The 26518-nt window shown below is 36.0% G+C and overlaps 1 protein-coding gene across 1 annotated transcript in view; it reads right to left on the bottom strand.

Moving 5' to 3' along the window:
• Positions 1-26518, bottom strand: part of col4a5 (collagen, type IV, alpha 5 (Alport syndrome)) — a 59080-nt gene that overhangs the window by 21162 nt on the left and 11400 nt on the right. Inside the window, exons 2-24 of the mRNA XM_084110164.1 lie at positions 13117-13176; positions 10858-10947; positions 10688-10732; positions 10566-10610; positions 9056-9118; positions 8893-8946; positions 8749-8775; positions 8566-8646; positions 7060-7122; positions 6840-6875; positions 6711-6752; positions 6539-6631; positions 6300-6353; positions 5780-5836; positions 5635-5679; positions 5499-5552; positions 4422-4466; positions 4212-4305; positions 3473-3508; positions 3073-3324; positions 2875-2964; positions 2352-2422; positions 2016-2207 (exon numbers count right to left, since the gene is read on the bottom strand). Of these exons, the coding sequence (XP_083966290.1) occupies positions 2016-2207; positions 2352-2422; positions 2875-2964; positions 3073-3324; positions 3473-3508; positions 4212-4305; positions 4422-4466; positions 5499-5552; positions 5635-5679; positions 5780-5836; positions 6300-6353; positions 6539-6631; positions 6711-6752; positions 6840-6875; positions 7060-7122; positions 8566-8646; positions 8749-8775; positions 8893-8946; positions 9056-9118; positions 10566-10610; positions 10688-10732; positions 10858-10947; positions 13117-13176 (1689 nt within the window). The remainder of the gene's footprint in view (positions 1-2015; positions 2208-2351; positions 2423-2874; positions 2965-3072; positions 3325-3472; positions 3509-4211; positions 4306-4421; positions 4467-5498; positions 5553-5634; positions 5680-5779; positions 5837-6299; positions 6354-6538; positions 6632-6710; positions 6753-6839; positions 6876-7059; positions 7123-8565; positions 8647-8748; positions 8776-8892; positions 8947-9055; positions 9119-10565; positions 10611-10687; positions 10733-10857; positions 10948-13116; positions 13177-26518) is intronic.

A 26518-nucleotide genomic window follows, 5' to 3' on the forward strand; every position in this document is an offset into this window, starting at 1 on the left:
TTTCTTGGTTGTGTTTGTTGTTTACCATTTACATGAGAATGTTTCTTTCAAACTTTCAAGACCATCAAGTTTATAAATGACCAACTTCTAAAAACAAATTTAAAGTTGTCATGGTAAAGAAATGCTTGCTTATATGTAGCCTTGGAGCCGCTGCTGTGACGCTGTACAAACACTTCCAGTGTGAATATTCTCGTGCGTCTGCAGCTGCAGTGACGATGAAGTTACGATGAAGTAAGGGTCAGAGAGAGGGTGGAAATGTTCTGTTTGACTAAAGCCCTGTTACACCTGGTATTAAAGGGATAGTTCACCCAAAAATGAAAATTAGCCCCATGATTTACTCACCCTGAAGCCATCCTAGGTGTAAATTACATTCTTCTTTCAGATGAATACAATCGGGAGTTGTATTAAAAAATGTCCTGGCTCTTCCAAGCCTTATAATGGGAGTCAATGGGCCCCATCTTACACCCGGCGCAATGCAGTACCAAGCGCGACGCAAGTGTTTTTTGCTAGTTTCAGTCCGACGCAGTTATCATTTTCACGTCCTGCGCCACGTTGTTTAAATAGCAAATGCATTTGCGCCCATTTATGCGCCCATGGGCGTGCTGGTCTGAAAATGAGGTGTGTTCTGGCGCATTGTTGGCGCATTGCTATTTTGAGGCAACAGAAACAGACTGACCATTGACCAACTGAAACCTGGTCTAAAGTCAATGGCGCAATATTTTTTGTGTTATTTAATGAGCGTGTTAGTAATTACGCCAATAGGCGGGTCCACAAAGCGAGTACACTCTGCTTATTCATGCAGTCACACAGGGATGCACAGCAGCACACAAACATGCCAAATATTTCAAATAAAAGGATTACAATGTAAAAGATTATAACTGTGTACATAAAGATATGGTGAAATCCGGCTTCTCCCGTAGATGGTCTGCTTGCGCACGAGCAGTTCCGCTCTGGAGACAGGTTCGGTCTTTCCACTATTAAATTCCGTCATGTAAATAGCTAATCTGCCATGGCGTGAGCGCAACTGGCATTTAAAGGGAATGGGAGATGAGACTCTGATTGGTTTAACGCACGTAAATCCCAAAACACACCCAAACATTACTCATTATAAGAATAGGGACAACCCTTTTAGACTAGACCATGCCCCTGGTGCGTCGACCATTTTTCCCAGCGTTAGACTAGCAAAAGTGGATTCGGACACCCACTAAGTGAACTTGCGGCGTGCGCTTTAGACCATGAGATTAGATCGTTAAAATAGGGCCCAATGGGTATATGTTTTTGGAAGTCCATCAGAGCCTATCCATCCGTGATAAAAGTGCTCAAAACGGCTCTGGGGTGTTAATAAAGGCATTTTGAAGTGAAGCGATGCGTTCGTGTAAGAAAAATATCCATATTTAAAACTTTATCGACAAAAATAACCAGCTTCCTGCAGACGGCCGTACGCAAGTCGACTTACACCAAAAGAGTAACACTTGACAATGTATGACGTAGGAGTAGCGTAAGCTTTGACGCCTCTCGCGGTTCAAACAGGGCTGGGCAACCGCGTTCGTCAAGTTCAAGGGTTACTCTTTTGGCGTAAGTCGACTTGTGTACGACCGTGTAGAGACCCCTTTAATTATAATAATGGATTGGTCTGGTTTGTTAAAAGGGCTTAATTTTCTGAAGACCCAGAACTCAGTAATGTGCTATGTTTTTTGTTTAGTTTTTTCTCTCAGTCAGTCCTTAAGTATTGCAGCCAATAAAATGACACTTTATTGACTCCATGAATGTCTCCTGAAAATTTTATGGAAGAACACTTACAGTGGACAAAAGAGACGGATTTAAACACCAGGTGTGAATGGGTTCAACCAAAATGCATCTTAATGCCAGGTGTAAACATGGCCTAAGATTGTGGATAGTGGATAAATGGCAATTCAGTAGTCAGTGTATTATTATGATAAATAACATATCAATTTATTTAACTGTATAAAAGACCCAAAAGTTGTACGTCTAAAGAAAACTGAACAAACACTCACAGGTGGTCCTCTGAGGCCAGGGGGACCAGGCACGCCATCACGACCAGGTCTTCCGTCGAGTCCCGGCAGACCAGGAGAGCCAGGAAAGCCTGTGTCTCCCTTGTCTCCTTTCACACCCGGACCAGAGATGGCATCGCCTGGGTCGCCCTTTTCTCCAGGGTATCCAGGGGGACCCTGAGGTCCTTGTATTCCCTAAAGGGTAAATATATCACTTAAATGTTATTTACTAAAATGTCATGGAGACCTGGTGAAATGTAAAGTAATTATATTTTCTGAATAGCTCTGAAGCATCTGCCACTTAAAAAAAAAAGTGAGGTACTGTAAGGAATCACTCACAGGAGGGCCTATGAGCCCTTGTCCTCCTTGGTATCCTCTTTCTCCTTTAGCTCCAGGCAAACCAGGAGCACCTGACACAAAAACAAGTGTGACATGCAGCTTGAAAAGCATCTCTACTATATATAAAAAACAGCCATTTTTTCGTGAGATACATTTTTGTTCTCTAGTCCTGAAAATCGTGGACAAAAAGTACTGTACATTGGTATATACTATACTTTTGTACTGAAATGTACCATGTTATTTACTTGGTACTTCAAAGAATACTGTGAACTAAAAAAGGAATTGCCGGTGCAGCACAGATGTTTACTTATTAATTTATTTAAGGTGAATAACAATGACTAACGTTTCGATGTAAAGTTACATCGAAACGTTTTATATATATATATATATATATATATATATATATATATATATATATATATATATATACTGTATATTGCGCCTTTATTAGGTAAAACATCATTAAAGAAAACATCTGCATGACACGTGAAAGGTACATATGTAAAAATGACTTAAATCTTACCTTGATTTCCAGGAGGACCTGGAAACCCTGGGGGTCCTGGGACAGGGTTTCCATTACTGAAACAATTCACACATGTCTCTCCTTTTTGACCTGTGACAATTGGCATTAGAGAGTATTAGCCACAATGTAAAAAAAACAAACAAAAAAAGTATATGTTGTATACAGATTTTGTTTTCTAATATGAAATGCATGGCAAACCTTGCGGTCCTCTTTCTCCAGTATATCCACGCTCCCCCTGCAGGCCTGGTGGACCAGTAGGACCACGATTACATTCTGCATCGCCGTTGAATATTCCTGGGGGACCAGGAGGCCCTTGGAATCCTTGGGGACCTTGTTGACCTGGTCTCCCAGGTGGTCCAGGGAGCGAGATTCCAGGCTGTCCCTCATCACCCTTTTCTCCTCTCTCTCCGGGTAAACCTGGCGAGCCGGCAGGACCTGGACCTCCAATTCCTATGATTAAAGATTTCTTTAATTTAATTAACTGCATGAATTAAATTAACATGAATCAATCATACACTGAAAGAATTGTAATGAAAATATGTGTAAACTACAATTGCATAAAAAATATATTATTAAAATATTAGGTTTTAATGCTTACCTGCAAGACCTTGTGGACCAGGTGGCCCCTGAATACCTACCAAAAGACAAAAATGCATTGACCTCTGATACAAATTACACTGTATAACATATTGGTATGGATAAACAGTACATAAATTATAGTTCTGGCCACTTTCTCCAAAGTCTGACCAGGCCACAATACATGACCTTACAACTGCATCACTGAAATGTTCTGTTCTGATTCATGACAATAGCTATGTTTCCATCCACCTATTTTTATGCACATTTTGGGATATTGCATAAAAAAACGCTGGATGGAAATGCCAAAGTGCACATCAATTCAAAAAATGCACACAAAAAATGTATGTGCTCAATTGAGGTGAATAAATGTTTTATCCATTTAGAAAACATGCGCTAAAAATCCCTCGATGCGCGACAGACTTCAACAGAGGATGTGATTAGACAACTGGACTAACCAGCAGACCAATTTCATTGCACAGCATCTCAAATGTTGGTTTGATCATTCTGAAATGCCTGTGCCAAAGTGCCATGACTGACTTCCATAGTATTTTTTTTCTATACTTTGGAAGTCAATTTCTATACTTTTGGAAGTCATCAACTGTTTGGTTACCGACATTCTTCAAAATAACTTTTTTTGTGTTCAGCAGAAGAAAGAAATTCATACAGGTTTGGAACAACTTGAGGGTGAGTAAATGATGACAGAACTTTCATTTTTGGGTGAACTATCACTTTAAGCTTGACCTTGAGTGTTTAAATACCTGGAAGTCCTCTATCTCCTTTAAGTCCAGGTGATCCTGGCTCACCACTGTCTCCTTTTGGTCCTATTCCGCCTATGCCTGAGAACTGCCCATCCTATGGGGTGAAAAGGTTTATTTTTTAATTAAACTAATGTTAATATATAATAAATAATGATAAACATCATACCTATGCAAAGATGACAGAATAGAACAGAGAAATATTCAACATACCCTGAATGATGGAGGTCCAGGAGGCCCTTGATTACCTTTCTCACCCTAAATGTGTTAACAAAAGAATATATGTATGATTTCGAGCCAGGGCATTTTCTCAGAGGAGACAAGGGAGGTAGTGCATCCTCAAAACTTTTTGGATGAAGACATAGACTTCGTCCTTCATAAAGTTGAATAAATATGTTATGAAATAACATGAGATCAAATAAAGAGTAAAAAAGTGACACAAGCAGATAAAGTGTATCCTGGGGTCACATGTGTGTGTAGGCAGTTCCATCACTGTGTTTGGCTATCAGTGCGACATTGTCCATGTTTAATCACAACATGTATGCAATTCTACCTGACAAAAGTGGAAACGTATGGCCTAATTACAGAGTAACAACAACTTTCTAATTTAAATTAATTTGAAATGACAAAATGATCTGTGAGTGAGCTGGTTTTTCATGAACGCTCAGCTCAACTACATTAAAGGAGAACTTGGTAACTTTTTTAACTAAATAAAACTGTCTAGAAATCGTTTGGATGTTTAAACAACCTGTTCTGGTGATATTGGTGACTTTCCCCGCTCCCCCCAGCGTTCCCAGGCAGAAAACCAACCTTGCAACTTGGGGACTACCGTCCCGGCAAGATAGAAATTGGAAGTCTCGTGAAAAGCGAGAACGAGAACGAGAACGAGCGCGAAACACGAATTGCTTTACGGCAATTCGACATAAACACACAAACATGTATTATGTATTACCAGATTACCCACCTCGGTAGACATAGCTCCACACGATACAGTTGGCTTGCTCCGATCAAAACAAACACAACATGAGCAGAGAGGGGGAGGAGGCCGCCACAAGTGAGTTTTTTACGACCGTGTTATGAAATATACGCCCCCCCACAGATGTAGGGGGAGCTCGTGGGGAAAACATGCGACAACAAAAGGGAAAATCAGCGAAGAAGTGACTAGAGTTCGCTAGAGTTGCCGAGTTCTCCTTTAATACTGCACCTCTGTGCCTGTGATCATCATTAGACAGTGTTTACTAAGGATTTGATGGCCTAATGTTGTGTTTTGATGACACGTTCAGTACTTACTCTCACACCATCTCGTCCAGGTAGACCAGGAGTACCTGTATTTCCTTTCTCACCCTGAGAAAGAGATGTGACAACAGCATTAAAGAATATCATCAGTTTGGTGAAATGTACTAAACGTCTATTGTAGACAGCTTACCGGATATCCAGAGAGGCCTTGTTCACCATCTTTGCCGGGTTTTCCCTTATGAAAATAAATATATCGTATACATGTCATAAAACGCTGTCTTTTGTAATCTGTAAACATAAACGAGTAGTTGGGGTTTCAGTAGGCATTAACTCACCCTCTTTCCAGGTTCGCCAGGTTCTCCTTTGTTACCTTTCTGGCCCCCTTGCGGACCCTGTCAGACAAAGACAGGAATGTTAATTATAAATTGAAAATAAGCAGGTAACACTTTAGTTTAGGGTCCAATTCACACTATGAACTAGTTGCTTATTAGCATGCATGTTATTAGAATATTTGCTGTTTATTGGTACTTATAAAGCACATATTAATGCCTTATTCTGCATGACCATATTCTACATTCCTTAATCCTACCCCATATCTACACATCATCATCATCGCAGTTTCCAGTTCAATCGCACATTTAAATAAAGTTGTCAATCCAAAAACTTTGCAAAAACGCAGCATGAAAATCAACGGGTACCGAATATACCAGATACTCGGTACTACCAGTACTGCAGAAATGCAGGTACCACCAAACTTTTTTTTAGTACCGACTGGTCACGATAGTACTGGTATGACGACTCTAGTTTTAATGAGTGTGGAATAAAATGAAAGGAAACAAAAAGAAAGATACATACAGGGGGGCCAGGGGGGCCTGGATAACCAGTATCTCCAGGTGGGCCGACATCACCCTATTAAAAGACAAACAACAAAACATTCATCAAAACACATATATACAAACGTTTGATGGGACCTGCTATCAAGCAATGTAACTCAAGAACATTGTACTATAAAAAATATATATAATTTATATTGTCATGATAAAAATACCTTTATATCAGAAAAAAAAAGAAGTAAACAAATAAATAAATGATACCTTTTCTCCCTGTTGTATGACTGTATCAGGTAAGCCTGATACTTCGCCAACTTGTCCTGGTGGTCCTGGTGGTCCTTGTAATCCACGTTCACCCTTCACACATAAACATATGCACATTAAAAACCCAACTGTTAATAAACCTGATGTATATATTGTTTCACAATGTGCGTACCTGCGTTCCTTTGGGTCCTTGAAAGTTCAATCCCATGTTTCCCTTTCAAGGAAAAAAGACACATTAGCACTTTAGCAAACCTGAGATAAGTAAAACCTGACACTGTTTAACTGCAGCCTTCAGACTTACCTTCGGGCCTGGTGGACCAGGAGGGCCTGGGCGACCCTGAAAAAGAGTGGAATTTTACAAATGAAATGAATTATAGCATTGCAAAATACTAAATCTGTATGAGCCAGCAGTATAAAGGGTAACATAGATTCACAGCCCTTCATCTTAAATGTGTGTGGTGGAGTTTAAATCACACAAGCTTAGAGCTGCACAAAAATAGAAACTGCAATCAGTGTCTTACCTCAAACCCTCTGGGACCAGAAGGACCAGGAGGACCTTGAGGACCTGGTGGTCCGGGATTCCCCTGTATATGGTAACCAGAGGGTTACTGTATGAACTAGAGTCATTTCACATTTATTTATTGACAATTTAAGAAATCCAAATATATATATCTATAATTTATTGGTATAGTATGAAAGATATATATTTGTGACTTTATATTCCAAGAAATACAGTCATGACAAGTCTCAACTGTGAGATATCAAGTCACAATAATGAGAAATAAAATCTGTTATTTATTTTAGGGCTGTCAAAATTAACACATTAATGACGCATTAACGCAAATTCATTTTAACGGCACTAATATTATTAACGCGTGATTAATGCAGCGCACATTGTCTGTTTGACCCGTGGCCCGTAGTTGAAGAAATGAAGATGCAGCCATAGACAGTAAAGGATACAGCAGCAAACAGAAACGGAGAAAGAAAAATGTCTTTTTGACAGAAAATTAAAATACAAAACGATGTCTGATGGTTCTTTTGACAAGACAAAAGTTCTCTGCATTTATTGTCGATGTGAGTTTAAAATATCACTTGATGATCATTTTGGTCCATCATTTTGCGAGCAATTGTTGATAAAGGAAATTTTAAACCAAGAAGGCGAGTTAGTGGATATCACACAAGCAATGTGCAAACTTTGCTCTAGAGTTATGTCGGTGGAGAAGCCTCAAACAAACCCCAGTCAATTAATCACTACAGAAAGTGAAAGTAAAAACATCTGACGCTGAATTAACGGTGCATATTCTCTCAGAGACGATGAGAGCTGAATCTACTTCAACGTGCTGATAACAGTATATAACTGTCTTAATATTTATTTTCTTAATATTTCTCTTGTGGCCCAGAAGTAGTGAAAAATTAGAAGAGAAGTATTTCGTCTTAAACAAGTTGTTTTTGAAATGAGGAGTAAGCTAATCTAACTAATTTTTTTTTTTTATCGAAGCCTGTCAGTTATGGGGGGATGCACTATAAAATTATTGCGAGGAAAATTAATTGTACTATTAATATAATAATAATAATAATAATAATAATTTAATACATTAATTGGAAATGTCAAATCCTCTTGATAAGCCCTAAATTCCTTGGAAAAACATCTATGACCTTTGAAACATGCTATATGTTGAGTATGGTTTCACTAATAATAAACATACATTTGCATAAAGCATCCATATTTTTCCATGCCCATGTTGATTAAAGTATTAAAAACGTATTAATTTAAGGTACATTTAGAACAGATAAAAATGTGCGATTAAGTTGCGATTAATCACGAGTTAACTCATGACAATCATATATTGATATGAACGATCCTCATTTGAAAGGGTACACAGTAAAATCCACTACGAGCGAATTCCCATATTTGGGTCAAATTATGCTTTAATTTCAAAGTTTTGCCCCAAACTCACGGGAACATGAGTTTTACTGTAATCTGGAAAAAGTCTGGTTCTGTTGCTGATTAATCTGTAAATGCTCACCCTTGAGCCTTGTCTGCCATCAATGCCAGGATCCCCATTTTCTGAAATTCTATTTTCATATATGACTTCCCCAGGGTCCCCCTACAGGAGAAAAGAGAAGGCATTTATAAACATAATTTCACACATATCCTTCATTACGGATATGTAATACGGATAATACGGATTATGGAATGAAAAACTTGCCTTTTGTCCCATAGGACCTGTTAGACCCTGTGGAGACAAGAAAGTATTAATTATTTAGAGAATAATGAGTTCAATACTTGAATACTGTGAGTGAGTGCATGATAGTATGCTTGCAAATTTGAAATGTGACAAAGCAATACTTACTATTCGACCCTCTAAACCTGGAAGGCCTGGACTTCCTGGGAATCCTCTTTCACCCTGTAAAGAAAAAAAAGGTTTATTTATATTTGTTTGCTCTTTTTTAAGTTTTAATCCATTCAACCTGTCCATAAACTGATGAAGGCTTGTTGTTTGTAGTGTTTCATACTTTAGTTCCGTTACAGCCTGGAATTCCTCTGGGTCCAGGTGCGCCGTCCTGTCCTGGGAGACCCTGTCAGTCAAAAACAGCACATACAATCTCATAGCTATTAACATTTAGAATGCGAGGCAAGAAGTAGACAGACTACAGCAGATTGACACACTTACTGTATGTCAAGAGAGCCTTACATGATTTCAGAGACAGTGTTCGAAAAAAATACAGCCCGTTTACCACACACAGTTAAAAAGTTTGAGGACAGTAAGATTTTTTTATTCAACAAGGATGCATTAAACTAATCAAGGTAAAGATATTTACATTGCTAGAAAAGAATTCTGGTTGCACTTTATTTTACAGTACGTGCACTTACGTGTACTTACAGTGTAATTACCTAAGAAAGTACTGGGTAATATAAGGTACATGGGTTAAGGTTAGGTTTAGGGGTAGGTTCAGGATTAGTACCTAGTTATTACCCAGTTATTGCAATTACTATAATAAGTACATAGTATGTTCATGATTAACAGGACTGTAAAATAAAATGCTACCAGATTTCTTTATCAAATAAATGCTGTTCTTTTGAACTTTCTATTCAAAAAAGTTTTATTTCTATCCTGAAAAAAGTCGTTATGGTTTCCACAAAAAAATGTTTTTCATCACTGATAATAAGAAATGTTTCTAGAGCACCAAATCAGCATATTAGATTGATTTCTGAAGGATCACGTGATCAAAATTATTTTTAAATTGTAATAATATTTCACAATATTACTGGTTTTACTGTATCTTTAATCAAATAAATGAAGCCTTGGTGAGCATAAAAGACCTGTTTCAAAAACATTAAAAAAATCATACTGACCCCAGGCTGACCACAAACTGAATGGTGTGTACAGTATGTCTACTGTATGTCTGTCTAGGGCTGCAACTAACGAGTGTTTTCATAATCAATTAATCGGACAGAAGAAAAAATATAAAAACATATGCATCTGTCTGCTATATATTCAGAGCAAAAAAGTATATATATATATAAAGTAAAATATAAATATTACAACATAAGTTTACAAAGCAGATGTTTAACAAAACAGACATACTCACTCTCTGATGTGTTCTGGTTTAATAATGGCAAACTGGTCTTTGCTGTTGGACAAACTGTTTTGCCAAATGTAAATACATGCCACATTAACTTTAAAGCATTTTCTGACCACTCTGTGGTCTCATTTCTGACCACTCATGTGGTCTCTGTGGAGCCTTTTTAGTGTTTTAAAAATAGCGATTTTTGATGCTATCATAGAAGTGCCCCAAGCACTCCCATTAAAAAGGCAATTTGATCGAAAACGAAAATACGGTCAAACTTAAAAGTGGCGTTTCCATTCTAATTATGCTTTTGAACGAAAGTTTGCCTCGGGTAGATTAACAAAAAGAAGTTAATAAACTTCACTGTCAACTATTTTCAATTTGGATTTATTAATTACTTCTCGCGGCTAAAATAAGGTGATATTTTTAAGAAAGCCCTCATTGATTCACTCACTGGGATTCCTGGTGTTCCTGGGAAGCCCGGCAATCCAGGAGGTCCCTGCAAAAACACAGTCAGTATTTGCTGATAACTGTGGATCCATTATGAGCCAGAGGCTGTTACTGAGAAACTCTCACTCTTATTCCTTTGGTCCCCACTGGCCCTGAAGGTCCATCATCACCCTGTGAAAGAAAGAAAGTCCAGTCTTAATAGAAGCAACAGTATAGCTGATCAGTAACAGATTCTGGTTGAAGAGCAATTATTATGCTTATGATTATATTAATATCATAATGGCCTGACCACTGACCTTCTCTCCACGAGGTCCAATCGGCCCCTCTGGTCCAGGGAAACCTGGAACACCTGGCTGGCCTGATAAACCTGGAAACCCTCGATCACCCTGTCATTAAAAGTTAGGCAAATATTTAAAGAACAACATAAAAGAGACCAAAGACATTAAGGATGTACAGAGAAGCTCACATCAATTAGAAAATAATTCAACATAATGCACATAGAACAAAAAAAAAATATATATATATTGTAAACATTAAAGAGATCCAATCAGACTAGTGTCTAAGGGGATGTTTACACAACAACGATGTACTAATGACGGAAACGTTTTTCCTTCGCGTTTTTCGAAACGACTAAAAACGCTGTATTATACATGTCAGGCCAGTAGTTGGCGATGTCACTTTGCAAAGAAACACTACGTGCCTAATAGACTGAACACGTAATATGCATGAAATTTACCTTTTTTTTTTAAACTTTATTTTTATTCTTTATCCTTTAAAAAAAACAAAAAAAACAACCCAGCAACAACAACATTCAATCACATCTAAACAAGACAGAACAATCGTTTGGTCACTCATACATTCTTACATAAAACAACATTGATGAAAGTATACGTCAGACATTGGTCAATAAACATGTCATGAAGTCGGAAACACAATCCATTTTTCCCAATACTGCAAATACTTATCCATCTGTAGGTTTAAAGCGAAAGTCATCCTCTCCATATTTTGGACACTGGTCATAATGTCCAGCCATTCAGCCTTTGTTGGGGGTTCAAATTGTAGCCACTTTCGTGTTACAGCTTTCTTGCTGGCTGCTAATAATATCTTTAAAAGGTACTTGTCTTTCATCATCAAATGAGCTGCTAAGTTGCCCAGGTAAATTGTAGAAAATGAGCGGTCAATTCCATCACTGAAAATAAAATATATTAATTATATTACGTCCTGCCATTATGACTGAATGGCTGGGCAGCTCCAGAATACATGAAAATTTCCTCCAACATAGACCACTTCCCTTCTCGCAAGTCTGAATAGATTTTAACTTGGGGGTTACAAAGTATCTAATAAGATTCCGCCAAAAGAATTCTCTCCACACACACACCCGAGCTGGTAGAAGTCGCCTGTACAGAACAGATATTCAGCCAGACTTCCTCTGAAATACCTAGACCAGATTCTTTTTCCCATTTTACATTAGGTAGTTTTGATTTATATGCTGTTTAATGTAGGTGATCGTGTTATTTTACATATGCATATGATTACATATGATATGGCTTGTTTCTGCATCGTCTTCGCATGGAGATTCAGTCCTCTTTCAGAAGATGCATAATAGCACCCCCTACCTAAAACACGGATACTCTGAAAATTCAGTATTTGGCGGGGAAAGAGATAAAAGGTGATTTTGATAGCTACCATAGCTATTTATATCCGAACTATAAACTTTTATCCCAGTTCTTCTGTAATAATTTGAATATTTGTAACACAGAAATAATGATACTGTGCAGTTGAAAAGACTGTTTGTGAAGCTGTTTCCATACCTAAACATGACAACGGCAGATTTGAATGTTCTGGTATGATTTTGTCAAAGGTTTAATAGACAGGCGAATCATTGTCATTTAGGAATGAAATTGTGTGGGTGTTTGAATCGAGATCGCGATCTTTTAACGATTAATCGTGCAGCTCAAGAATATAGCTAGGCCTAGAACAACATTCATGCATTAACACATTTATATGAGCCTATGGACATCAGTCTACAGGTGCGTTCCATTCGACCATAAATGCCCTATGAAGTGGACTTCACAGGGTATTCCACCAGTGAGATTCTAATCCAAAGGGATTGTACATGTTCAGTTAGAAGGCACTGTAAACGACATATGGAATAGGTGCAAATCATATCACTTAACAGGAAGTGAAGAGGGAAATTTATCCACCAGTTATTGCGCATCACTCTAGTACTGCAAAACGTTTGACTAAAATAAATGCAGTTCAAATTATTAGCATTTTTATTGAGTTTATTTAGTCCAGGTGTAGTTTGTGTACGCAGTTGTGAGATGAGACCGTTACAGTGCAACCATCATGATTAGAGTTAAATCTAATGAAAAGTTAAATATTTTCATACTACACATCACAATAGACATTTATCACTCAGTTTAGTGTTTTCAACTTTGACAATTTATATTAATTAATAATAACTAAACATTTGTATAAAAATTTACATAGGCAGCCTACACATGGATGTACTGTACATTAAAGTATGGTAAATGTTATGGATAAACACTCACCTTCTCTCCTTTCACCCCACTGCAGTCACACTTCGATCCAGTCCCACAGCCATGACACGCCTGAAGACACAAAACACAATTATTCATATCATATCCACATATTTTGGAGACATATACTAATACATAATATGAAAAGCTTCTTTTTTTTTTTCTTTTTTTTTACAAAAGAATACTCTTATGCTCACCAAGGCCACATTTCACTTCAGTGTCATAAATGAATTCTTTGTTCAAGAGCATCTTCATAATCCATTTAAATTAAGTTTCACAACTCATAATCATCAGATGATCACTGAAGTCATCAATCCTAATACAAATAATGAAGCCTACACAAATGTTATCAAACAGATGTAAACCACAATACCAAGTGACTACAGCCTTCACAGGAAAATACCATTTCACTGAAAATAGAATATGTGTGAATACCGTAAATCTGCAAAAGGTAGCCAACATTTCATTTTCTATTATACTGACAGGGTTAGAAAAGAGGCACTGTTAACTGGAATCCACCTAGTGGTGTGGACACAGCAATATACAGAATAGCTTTTATTATGCAACTGATATAACTAGTGAACATGATTTAAAACATTAATCAAATGTAATGTTCATTTATGTAGTTCTTTAAAGTTGGAAAAATATCAAGAGTGCAGAAGACTCATTACAAAATGGAAACTCTGGAAAATAAATACAAAACCTGTCTACAGCTTTACGAGTGATATCCACTGTTGATGAATCAGAATAAATGATAATTAAAGCACAGCTATTAATTGATTGTACATTGTGGTTGCTTTCTTTTTGTGCTATAAAAGACACATGGGTATTTTTCATACAAACACTAGATGGCGCTATTTGCTTTCTCTAGAAATAACCACTAACTCTTAAAACAAGATTGCCAAAGAGGAACATTAGAAATTCAATAATCATCCTTAAAATTTAAGATTTTAAATGTGAAATACTTTTATTCAACAAGGATGAATTCAACTGATCAAAAGTGAGAGTAAAGACATTTATAATGTGACAAAAGATTTCTATTTCAAATAAATGTTGCTCTTTTGAACTGTTATTCATCAACAAATCTTGAAAATAATGCATCACAGTTTCCACAAAATATTAAACCGTTTTCAACATTGATAATAATAAGAAATGTTTTTTGAGCACCAAATCAGCATATAAGAATGATTTCTGAAGGATCATGTGACACAGAAGACTGGAGTAATGACTGCTAAATAAAAAAAGAGTATATTATATTAATAATAACTATGAATATTAATGGAACATTTTATCAATATTTTTGGCATTTTTGGTCAAATAAATGCATTATAAAAAAAATGCTTCTTTTAAACCAATAAAAAATCTTCCCGACCTTAAACTTTTTAACTATACTAAAGTACATTTTGAGACAGACTTCACGTCTTGTGTGCTCCTGTTCCTCAAGTCAGGCATCTCATTAGGTTTTGAGACACAAACAATGTTTTACAGCCTGTGTTGAAAATGATTATTATTGCAAATGAGATCACTGCTTTGAGAAGTACAACTATCTGTTTATTATTTTTCTTTCTTTTTGTGAGATTGTGTGAAGAGGACTCTTCAATATGAGAGCAGAGATTTATGAAAATGTTCTAAGCAACTTTGCATAGCGAACTACACTAGCAAAAGCCACAAAGAAAATGTCGGCTACATGTTTGAGTGCACAAAGAGAACTATGAGGCAGTTCTCGTAGGATTTAAATCAAACTTCGCTCATCAATACATACATAACACACGTGCATATACACCTATAAATTACTCGCATATACATGTATACTATTGGATGTTCAAAATACATATATGAAATACACGTGCACACTAATATGAAATCCATACCAATACATATTATGTTAGTCATGAATGCATATACACTTGTGAATAACTTGCATATACATATAAACTTGACGCACGCATACACCTTTAAATACTCGCATATACATATAAACTTCCATGCATATACACCTATAAACACTCGCACATACATATAAACTTCCATGCATATACACCTATAAACACTCGCACATACATATAAACTTCCATGCATATACACCTATAAACACTCGCACATACATATAAACTCGATGCGCGCATACACATAAAACACTCGCGCATAAATAAAACGTGGATGCATGCTTTGTGTATATATGTATATGCGAGTGATTTCATATGTGGATGTGCGTGAACTTTTCAGTGTAAAAGGAAGTCATTTGTGCGTACACGGAATTAACCTGCCTTTTTGATAGTTTGTTTTCCAATTTGAAATGAAATAAGCATAAACGAGAAAACAGCCCCTTTATTCGTTTTTTTCGTTTTTTTTTAAAAAAAAGAAAAAAAAGCCTAAGCCTCTTACGTTGTTGATTTATATATATATTTATATTTGCTCGCAATGTTTTTCTTACAAAAAACCTCATCATTTTGCAGGACAATTGTCTATTACAGTATACAACACAGATAGAAGGGTGCCAATAAATCTGTGGTGATATAGCCTACAACACGCTTTAAGAAAAGTTTATTTCCATCACACTGTAAAGTGTTTTTAGATATTAGCCTACATATAGATTACATATACCAAAGATTTTACATATAAACTGGGTCAGCATACTGTTAATTACAGTTAGTACCATGGGAAGTATAGGGGTGCTGATGTGACCCCTGGAGTGGAGCCCATGAAGAAATATGGTTGGGGATAAAAGTTCACACAAACAAAACCAAAAAACTGTGGTGTTTAGCCTATAGGCATACATATTACGTGTGTTTGTTTTTATTTATGCTGTATTATAAAATACCCATATTATAACAAATAAATAAAATATATTTGGAAATTGCCCTTTAAAACGAAGGCTCAGTTTGTGGTTCACAATTATTTGATTAAAAACAACAAAAACAATAAAACAAAGACAAAGTCACTTATATTAAACACTTTTTTATTGATTTTTTTGTTAACAGAAGTTATCTAGCACCTTTAATTGCCTCCGCTATCGTCCTGTCAATCATCTGTCTCATTCTCGCGGGTCGCGGATATGATTACAGTTTCAGTAAAATGTATTTCACCATCATCGGTACCCACCCTCAGCCGATTGGCATTACAGTATTTGCAATCACCATCCCGTGGCAAAACGGAGCGTCTAAAAGAAAAGTTCTGACTGCTGACTGAACATTGGTCAGTGAGCCTCTCCCGCTCGGCGCTGTCAAGCCCAGCTTCACCACACAGATTTAACTCCGCACAGCTAAATAAAACAGGCTGGTGGTGGCAGACTAATAATTAATATTTCTGATGTAAAGATTTCTGTGAAACGCGTAAAGTTGCACAGAAGAAAGCCTAATAGGACCTGCCCTGTACAGTTTAAGAATCTGTAGCCATAGTAGAGGACTATTATTTTGTTGAACAGACCCGAGCGACAACTGATGACGTCACATGCTCAGACTTGCTTGACCAATCGGCGGAAGGGGGCGTGTCAGGCCGCCCACATGTGGAAAACGAATTTTGAAGTCATTTATTCGTTTTTTGCCTGTGAACTAAAAAAACGAAAAATCAAGCCGAAATCTCGTTTTTTCGTGTTTTTTTTTTTTTTTTTTTTTACGAAAAAACGAATAAAGGGGCCGTTTTATCGTTTATGCTTATTTAATTTCAAATTGGAAAAACTATCAAAATGACACAAATGACTTTTACACTGAAATGCCTTCCGGTTACACTGAAATGCCTTCCTTTTACACTGAAATGCCTTCCGGTTACACTGAAATGCCTTCCTTTTACACTGAAATGCCTTCCGGTTACGCTGAAATGACTTCCTTTTACACTGAAAAGTTCACGCACATCCACATATGAAATCACTCGCATATACATATATACAGTACACAAAGCATGCATCCATGTTTTATTTATGCGCGAGTGTTTTATGGATGTGTATGCGCGCATCGAGTTATATGTATGTGCGAGTGTTTATAGGTGTATATGCATGGAAGTTTATATGTATGTGCGAGTGTTTATAGGTGTATATGCATGGAAGTTTATATGTATGTGCGAGTGTTTATAGGTGTATATGCATGGCAGTTTATATGTATATGCGAGTATTTATAGGTGTATGCGTGCGTCAAGTTTATATTATGCAAGTTATTCACAAGTGTATATGCATTCATGACTAACATAATATGTATTGGTATGGATTTCATATTAGTGTGCACGTGTATTTCATATATGTATTTTGAACATCCAATAGTATACATGTATATGCGAGTAATTTATAGGTGTATATGCACGTGTGTTATGTATGTATTGATGAGCGAAGTTTGATTTAAATCCTACGTGGCGCCTCATAGAGAACAGCAGTCCTGCGTTTTAGAGCTCAAAACAGACGAGCCGAGTGAGTCTCCTGGCTCCTGGCATTTTGCTTAGGTCAGCAATGTTATATATATACGGTTAACCTTTCACACACAATCTATTGATCTGGCTGACAGGTGTCAGTAGAGGTACAGAGTTTGATTTAACATTCCTAAACAATGCATGCATATCGAAATCGACAACACTGAGCGTCACATTATAAAGCACCCAGCTGAATATATAAACACTAAAGAGACCTCGATATTTTAGATCAAGGCATCCCTGAATCATGATAAAAAACATTATATAAATCAAAGTCAAATCAGAATCAAAAGCACACCCAATGGACATTTAACAGGGGCTTATTAAAATATTCATCTTTTGGCAGAGCATCTCAAGACCTGCAGAAAAAGCAGACAGAGACCAATTAAAACAAGCACACCTTTTTGACTCAGTCATTCTGCTATTGAAAAAGAGTCCTCTGTATTAAAGGAGGAGACGATCTGTGAGCAATGAATGTTCAATGCACTTTACTTGAGGGCAGCTGACAAATCATTTACAGTATCTTTGAACTTTTATTATCAACATCAAGACTTTAGGTATATGGTTGTGTATAGGAAGGTATGACGAAAAGTGTAAATAAAATACTGTTTAAAATCATTTTAGATATAACATGTCACATTACAAGACATGTAAATTTAAAGTGATAGTTCACCCAAAAATGTAAATTCTGTCATCATTTACTCACCCATGGGTCCATCAACTGTTTGGTTACCCATATTCTTCAAAATATCTTCTTTTGTGTTCAGTGGAAGAAATAAATTCATACAGGTTTGGATTGGAACAACTTGAAGGTGAGTAAAGGATGACAAAATTTACATTTTTGGATGAACTGCCCCTTTAAGTATTCAATGTCAAATACTCACGAGCATCTTCACAATGACAAAAAAGAAAGTATTGATAGATGCATCAGCATGAGGGACAGTTCATTTTACTGTTTTATATAAAGCTAATTAATTATAATTATATCTACTACCCCTAACAGAAAGAGAAAACAGATTTTAATTTATTTATTTTTTATTATTATTTTTATTAAAGAGGGGTGTTGCCATATTTTGTTATCCTTTGGTGAGACATTTGTCCTCAAACTTTATACAACTGAGAAAAAAAAGCTCTGTATATAGTATAATAGTATAATATATAGTATAATAATTCTGACAGTTATATATGCATAAAAACAAAATTTAGGTCAAAACTTTGGGTTCGGGAAAAAATATATCTACATATTAATAGAAGTCTCTTATGTTCACCAAGGCTCCATTTATTTGATCAAAAATACAGCGATACTGTCAAATACTATTACAATTTAAAATAACTGTTTTACATATTCCTGTGATGGCAAAGCTGAATTTTCAGCATCATTCCTCAAGTCTTCAGAGTCACACGATCCTTCAGAAATCATTCTAATAAGCTGATTAGCTGCTTATATGAATATGCTTGAATATGATGATTTGCTGCTGCTCAAGAAACATTTCGTATAATTTTCACATAAAAGAGATGTGCTGCTTTATATTTTTGTGGAAGCTGTCAAACATTTGTACAGAATTCTGTGATGAATAGAAAGTTTAAAAACAGCAGTTTTTATTTGAAATAGATTTTTTAAACAAAATAAAAGTCTTTGCTGCCATTTGTGATCAACTTAATCGATCCTTGCTGAATAAAAGTATACATTTCTTTAATTATACTGACCACAAAGCAGTAGTGTATAATTATTTTTTTATGTTGCATATAGACTGTGCACTTCACAACAGTTTTGAAAAATGTAATGCATCCTTGCTGAATAAAAGTATTAATTATTATTATTATTATTATTTTAATCTTACACGCCCCATACTTTTGAATGGTAGTGTATCATACATGAGCCAACAATATTAGCCAGTAACTGGAAAAGTTGAGAAAACCTATTTTTGCTAATAGATATCCATGCAGGTGTTGACAAATGTTTTTGTATGTCTAGACTGAGAACAGAGTTTGAACAGGGCCACCCAGTGGAGAATATTAAGCAGTGCAACGATTCATCCATTGAAGCAAAATGCAAATTCCAGTCTAGGGCTCGGTGGATTAACTGACCTCTAGTGAAAGATGGCCTGAGGGCAAATGAATGCTGGGAGCAGACAGAACTAAGTGGCAGCAGACCACAAATAATGTGTGTGTCTGAATGGCCCAATCAAACACTCACACGCACATATACAGACACGTTCATACAGCACAAATGGGTATGTAAATTATAAATTCGGGAGTAGCATAAACTGTTAATGACAGGAAAAAGAGGTGATGTATAGAAAGGTATGTTGTGTTTTCATGTTTTATGGGCACATTCCATAGACATAATGATTTTTATACTGTACAAACTGTACATTGTATCCCCTAATCCTAGCCATATACTCATCACAGAAAACTTTATGCATTTTTACATTTTAAACTACTTAGTATATAAGCTGTTTTCCATGGGGACCAAAAAATGTCGAACATTTTCAATTGAGCCTGATGAAGACCTGAGGGTCGAAACGTTGCTTAAATAAACTCTTTTGGAGCAGTAATTTTCAGTGTGCGGACTTCACACTTCTTTATTTTGTCTATATCATTTAGTTGTCCTGCACCTGCGCCCAATTTGGGTGTTTGGGATGTGCACACCATTTTTGTATTTTTGACCAAAAAATGTCCCCACATGGACAATGATTTGGGATATTGCCATCTTTGTGGGGGGATACCACCCATAATGTAGGGTTTACCACACACACACATACACACACACATACACACACACACACGGATCACGTGTTCTCTTACACTAGTTTTTTAAACAAAAACATTCTAGGTTGAAACTAAATAGGTAAAGTTTGCATTTTAGGTGCTGTGATATTTTGAATCACCTTTTAGCGTTCAATTCATTGAAATGGTCCTGCAGTGTGACAAATCCATTTTGCTCACTGTTCTCACACTTTTTAACATAAACACACCGAAACACAATTTCACCAGGCACTCCAGGCACCATTCAGCAATCAACCGTAAGAATAACACATTTCACTGCATTCCTTTTCCACTCTCACTGCTGGATTTTCATGACTTCAAGGCCCATAAGAATCTCTTCTACAACATGTTTTAGGGTACAACTCTTTCAAATCTAATGGAGCAGAAACCACCTCTCTCTGATGTCTTGCATTTTTTTATTCCTATTCCTGTGGAGTTAAGAAAATAATGACCTTCAACCTCTACCAATTAACCAGTTGAGGCGAGTGAATTGTGTAGGGGTGGCGGGTGAGGGAAAAACGTACAAGGTGGTCATCAAATGTTTATCAAAGTATAATCTTAGAAGATTGCCAAAAAATGACAACAAACTCAACAAGTCTCCTACTCAATGAGGAGCTTGACTTTTACCTGAACAATAAAATGAAGCCTGTTCCCAGGACTGCAAGGAAAACCCAGAAGTTACCAATACCAATCGGGTTGACCAGTATATTTTTACAGATAGTCAAACTTTCATGCTTAGTAAGTGTTTCTAGAGCAGCAAATCATCATATTAGAATGATTTCTGAAGGATCATGTGACACTGAAGACTGGAGTAATGATGCTGAAAATTCAGCTTTGCCATCACAGAAATAAATTACATTTTAAAATCTATTAAAATAGATTTTAAAATAGAAATTTTACTGTTTTTACTGTATTTCTCATCAAATACGGTAAATGCAGCCTTGTTGAGCATAAGAGACTTCTTCCAAAAACAGTAATAAAACCTTACCGACCCCAAACTTTTGAAGGGTAGTGAACCAATAAATAACTGATAAATAGCATCCCACAATGCCATTACACCACAGCATTCTATAGGAAACAACCGTTTTCACAAGTAATTTCATTACTGTGTTAATGCAGACATAAATAATTATTATAATGAATAACTAATATTATTAGTATTAATTAAATTATTGTTTTTATGTAAATGCTGTTTAAAATGCTGTTTAAAATGCTTAATCAAGTAAGATGTATTACGTAATTTCTTGACATTTGGCATTTTAAACTAATAATGATAATTTTAATCTGTATTTTTGTTGTTTAATTATTGAATTATTAGTAAAACACTGATTCTTGAGAGTCGGGACAAAACATGTCCCACATAGAAAAGTCTAATTTATAGCAAAAAATTAAGAAATTCATCATGATTGACATACTTACAAAGTTAAATCTAAAGGAATTGTATAAACCTATCTGATTTTTAGAATAAACTTTTTTATCTTTTTGGGGGAAATTTGTTTAAATGTATGGTCTGTGGTTAGAAGGTCCATGTTATTGCACTTGTCCTCAGCAAGAGGTCACAATATTAACCATCCCAAAAAACTTTGAAAAAGCTCTACAATTGTGAAAACATATATATCAAATAAAAAATAAGGGGTATAAATATAAAAAACAATGCATTAAGTGAACATCAAACAATATTTTCCATAAAAATCTGCCTATTAAAGTTGTGTCCTCAGTTTCTGTCAACTCCGTCAGATTTTTTCATAAAGCTCTTTAAATCAGGAAATAGCATGGTCAGCTATATCCCTGAGGACCCCTTTTCATCTCCCTGCCTCACATGCTCTGGTGCGTTTTACATTTTTTTATATTTTAGACAAACAATGTCAATATTCCTATGGTCACAGCTGCACCATGTCAATACCATCTTTCTGTTAAGATACTTTTTTTTAAACCATAGTGGATTGAATTTAAGCATTTTAGTGAGGTTATAGGGACAGCTAGCAACTGAGGAAAAACTACCTAGCTGCAGTGTACAATACATGTTTTGGCAGGAAAATACATGCCCTTACGTCAACTCCGTCGGGTTCAATATCTGACGGAGTTGACCTGTAAGCTGACGTTGACAAATCCACCAATAACCTCTTAATGTGCGAATATAATATTATTTGTGAATATACTGAAGGGTTAAACTGTTATTTCAGGGTTTTATTTACACATAAATGCTCATACATAGCATGCATTACATTATTTAACCATACGCATCTGACTTGTAGATAATGGGCAGGCAGTGGTCTGCTTATTATTGTGTAACGTGTAACTTTGCCAGCACTTTAATATATATATATTTGTATATGTAGATACAGAGATAGAGAAATGAGAAGCCAGTGTAGGGCTGAGCGATATGGCCAAAAACATTTTTTATATCAGTCGATATCGATAATTATCACGATAAATGTCAAATCTTTATTTCAAGTTTAAAGGCAGATTTTTTCTCCTAAGTGAAAGTTGTAGAAAACAGAGCGTTAATTGTGGTTTTAAACTACTCTTTATTGTCAGAACATATCATGACAAACAGGTGAACATTTCACAAATCTGAGGTAAAACATTCAAACATTTTTTGTCAACACCGTCAGTTTTTCGTCAACACTGTCAGATCTTCGTCAACAGCGTTGGATGTATGTACGTTTTTGTTAATTTTTTGGGAAAAAAAAAATATTCTTCCTTCAGTTTATGTTGTTTTTGTAATAAAGGACCATCTGATCTACATCCTCTTATGTTTTATTTATTTAAGGAATTTGTTTTTACAATATTGAAATTAAAATCAAAGTTTGAAAATGCAAATATTTAGAAATCTGAGTTTTCAGAATAGTGTGAAATCACAACTTAAGTTTATATATTGTAATTTTTTTACATATCAGAGTAACTAAACACTATAACAATATACTTCAGAACTTTAGATTCTTGTTGGATTTGAAGAATTAAAATTTTATACTTTTTAGTGTGTCTGACGGAGTTGACACAAATCCAGTTCTGAAGGGAAACATGTTTATTTGTTAAAAATGTGTTTTTATTTAGAACCTGTTCCTTTACATGGTTAAATAGCTAAGACCTTTCTCTGCAGAAACATATAACTCGAATTGATATAGTGTGTATTTTAAAAAAAAGTTTTTTAAAACGTGTTTTGTCCCGACTCTCAAGAATCAGTGAAAAATAATTAAGAATATGTTCTGGAAATCAGACACTTGGTATCTGCCATAAAAATCCACTACTGGTGGGTCAGTCTAGTTATCTCATCAAGCAAGTTATCTCATCACGGAACAAAACCATATCTTAACAGTTCCTGAATGGTAAAATCTGGTCAGTGATGTTGTTGCATTGTGCATCTCTTGTCTTGTGGGCTAGAATCAAAACAGTACAAGTGCTCCTGATAAGGAGGAAAAAGACATCTTTCACAGAGTGACACAGAAAGACCGCGGGACTGGGACTGTAAGTATGGGTTTGGAAGGTTCTCAGACAGCAGAGGAGGCTCTTGAGTCAGGTCATTACTTCAACACATAATCTGGAATGCATCAACCAAAACAAGTCTGGTTACCGAATTCAAAATGAGGATGTTTGTCATCTAGTCACATTTACAAGTATCAATACTGTTCACATCTAAAACACACATTCATGAAATCAGACATTAAAGTGATAGTTCACCCAAAAATGAAAAATCAGTCATCATTTACTCACCCTTAAGTTGTTCCATACCTGTATGAGTTTCTTTTTTCTGCTGAACACAAACGAAGATATTTTGAAGAATACGGTAACCAAACCGTATGGTCCCCAATGACTTCCATAGTATCTTCTCCCCATACTATGGAAGTCAATGGGGACCAACAACTGTAATATGTTACCAATGTTCTTCAAAATAACTTATTTTGTGTTCAGCAGAAGAAAGAAACTCATAAAGGTTTGGAACAACTTGAGGCAAAAAGTACATTTTTCATTTTGGGGTGAACTATCCTTTCACAATTTCTGACTTTCTATAAATTGCTGGACATCTGTGTCCAAGTCACTAACCCAACTGATAAAACTCTTATCAAATTCTCAAAACACACACATTTCCCAAGAGAAAGTGAAATCGACATATTTCTCCTATCAAGCAAGCAGTAAAAATGTCTGAGAAGGCACAATATTTGCAGAAACTATCCAACTAATCTGCACTTGTTTAAAACGAAACAATGTCAACATGTCCAGGTGCTCCGAATGTGATTTTGGTACAAACAGCATTCTCTCTAAATATTTGCAGATCAGTATAAAGCGGTTTATGCAACAGCAGCTGGGTTTATAAAGCATGGAGTCCCTCCCTTCGCCACTAGAGGAACACATAAAGAGGGCTGATGTATATACTAACAGTAAGGGTCAACAGTTCTAGACTGCTATATAAACAGCTCCTCTCTTGGAATCAGCTTTCATTTGTAATATCAGAGCAACTATAAAAAGAAAAACAAAAATTACAATGACGTTCGCAGAGTGGGGATCACAGCAGAGAAGTACTGGACGTGGACTGGCACTCCAGTAAATGTGAGACAAGTTCTCACCTGAACTATAATCTGGAGATCTAATTCTATCCCCCACAGAGCGTGTTCGAACCTGCATGCCATACCCAGCTTGCATATGAATCTAAAACTGCAGGGTTCAAATGAATTAAGCACTCTTGAAGTTTTTGTCACAAAGCAGTTTGAGGCAATAGCTTAGATCTAGATGCTTTCAGGAATTTTGGGGGGCATTTTGGGATGCGCTATACATTTCAAAAGTTTGAGGTTGGTATGTTCTTATTACTGTTTTTGAAAGAAGCCCCTTATGCTCACCAAGGCTAAGAGGATATTTTGACTTTGACTGTTTTGAAGATGATTTTTTCTCTTCCATAGTCAAAGCCTTCTAAAAAATCCCGTGTTGTCACAAGGCAAGAGGAGGATAGATGATGAAATGCCACGGATGCCAGAGCATGAGCCAGGGAAAACACAATTAAATATTGCAGTAAATTTGTATACTTACTCTGCAATTACTAACATGCAAATATCCACATTCACAGAATAAAAACAAAACAATGCATGATCAGAAATCCCATTAACTATAAATCTAGAGGATGACAAAGGTAATAACTGAATTTCCTTTTTTCCCCTCTAATCTAAACAGATATGTTTTTGAGATCTAAAGCCTCATCTGATTTACTATTTACTGGAAACAGGGCAAACATTAGCTGCTCTTTACATGAACATGCACACAGCGAAACAGAGTTACACAGGGGAGCCACTACTGCCTCCATTCACCACTAATAGCAGAAGCAGATGGGAAGAGAACAAGAGGCAAAGAAAATGGGGAGCTGAGGAAGACCCAAGAGTTGAAAAGCAAGGGTGTGTATGACATGGAAAGTAAATAGGTTTGCTGTTTAGGGAAGGAGCACATGACTCTGGTTCTCTAAAGATGTGAGACTAATTCGTGTTGAAACAAGATCTATTCCTGCTCAATTGTTCAAAAAGACATTGAAAAAGCATGCACACACATCCCTATCTGACAAAAGCTATAATTATAACCTTGTTTTAAAGCAGGCTAGACACTTGGATATTACAATGTCTGTCTCGCGTAGATTGTCTCACTCCCATCTTAATGGCCTGGATGAAATGCTTCTTCACTCGAACAATAACGCTGTGGCTCATTCAGACAGATTTCAATAGTGTGTCACCTTCGGAACAAGAACAGATACCTTAGATTATATTAGAGGTCAATGTCAGTGTGGTGTAATTACAAGTTTAAACTTGATACTTTAATTCTAAAGCAATGTGTAAAATATGAATCAAAGCCCATGACACCACACTAGAGTGACTAATTCGACACTAAAAATAATGTTTATAGAGAGTTTGTTTCAAACACAGACTATATGCAAAATTATAACATAATATATGGCTCAAACATTTTTTTTATTAAACAAATGTATACTTTAATTCAGAAAGGATATATTAAGTTGATCACAAACTGTGTTGGGTGTAATGGATTACTAAGTAGGCCTAATTCATCACTGTTATTTATTTACTTTTCCCTTGAAAAAGCAAAGTAAGGGATTACTCTTAATTTTTCTGTAATTTAACCACCTTCTGTTTCACAGACAAGGCTTAAACTAGTCCCAGACTAAAATGCATGTTTGAGCTGTTTTAAAGTAACTTGCACTGACATATCTTAAAATATGTCAATGCCATTGTTTTGTCTCCAGATATACACCCAACAG

Source organism: Abramis brama (assembly GCF_963993115.1).
Source record: "Abramis brama genome assembly, chromosome: 3".
In the NCBI taxonomy this organism is placed as follows: domain Eukaryota; kingdom Metazoa; phylum Chordata; class Actinopteri; order Cypriniformes; family Leuciscidae; genus Abramis; species Abramis brama.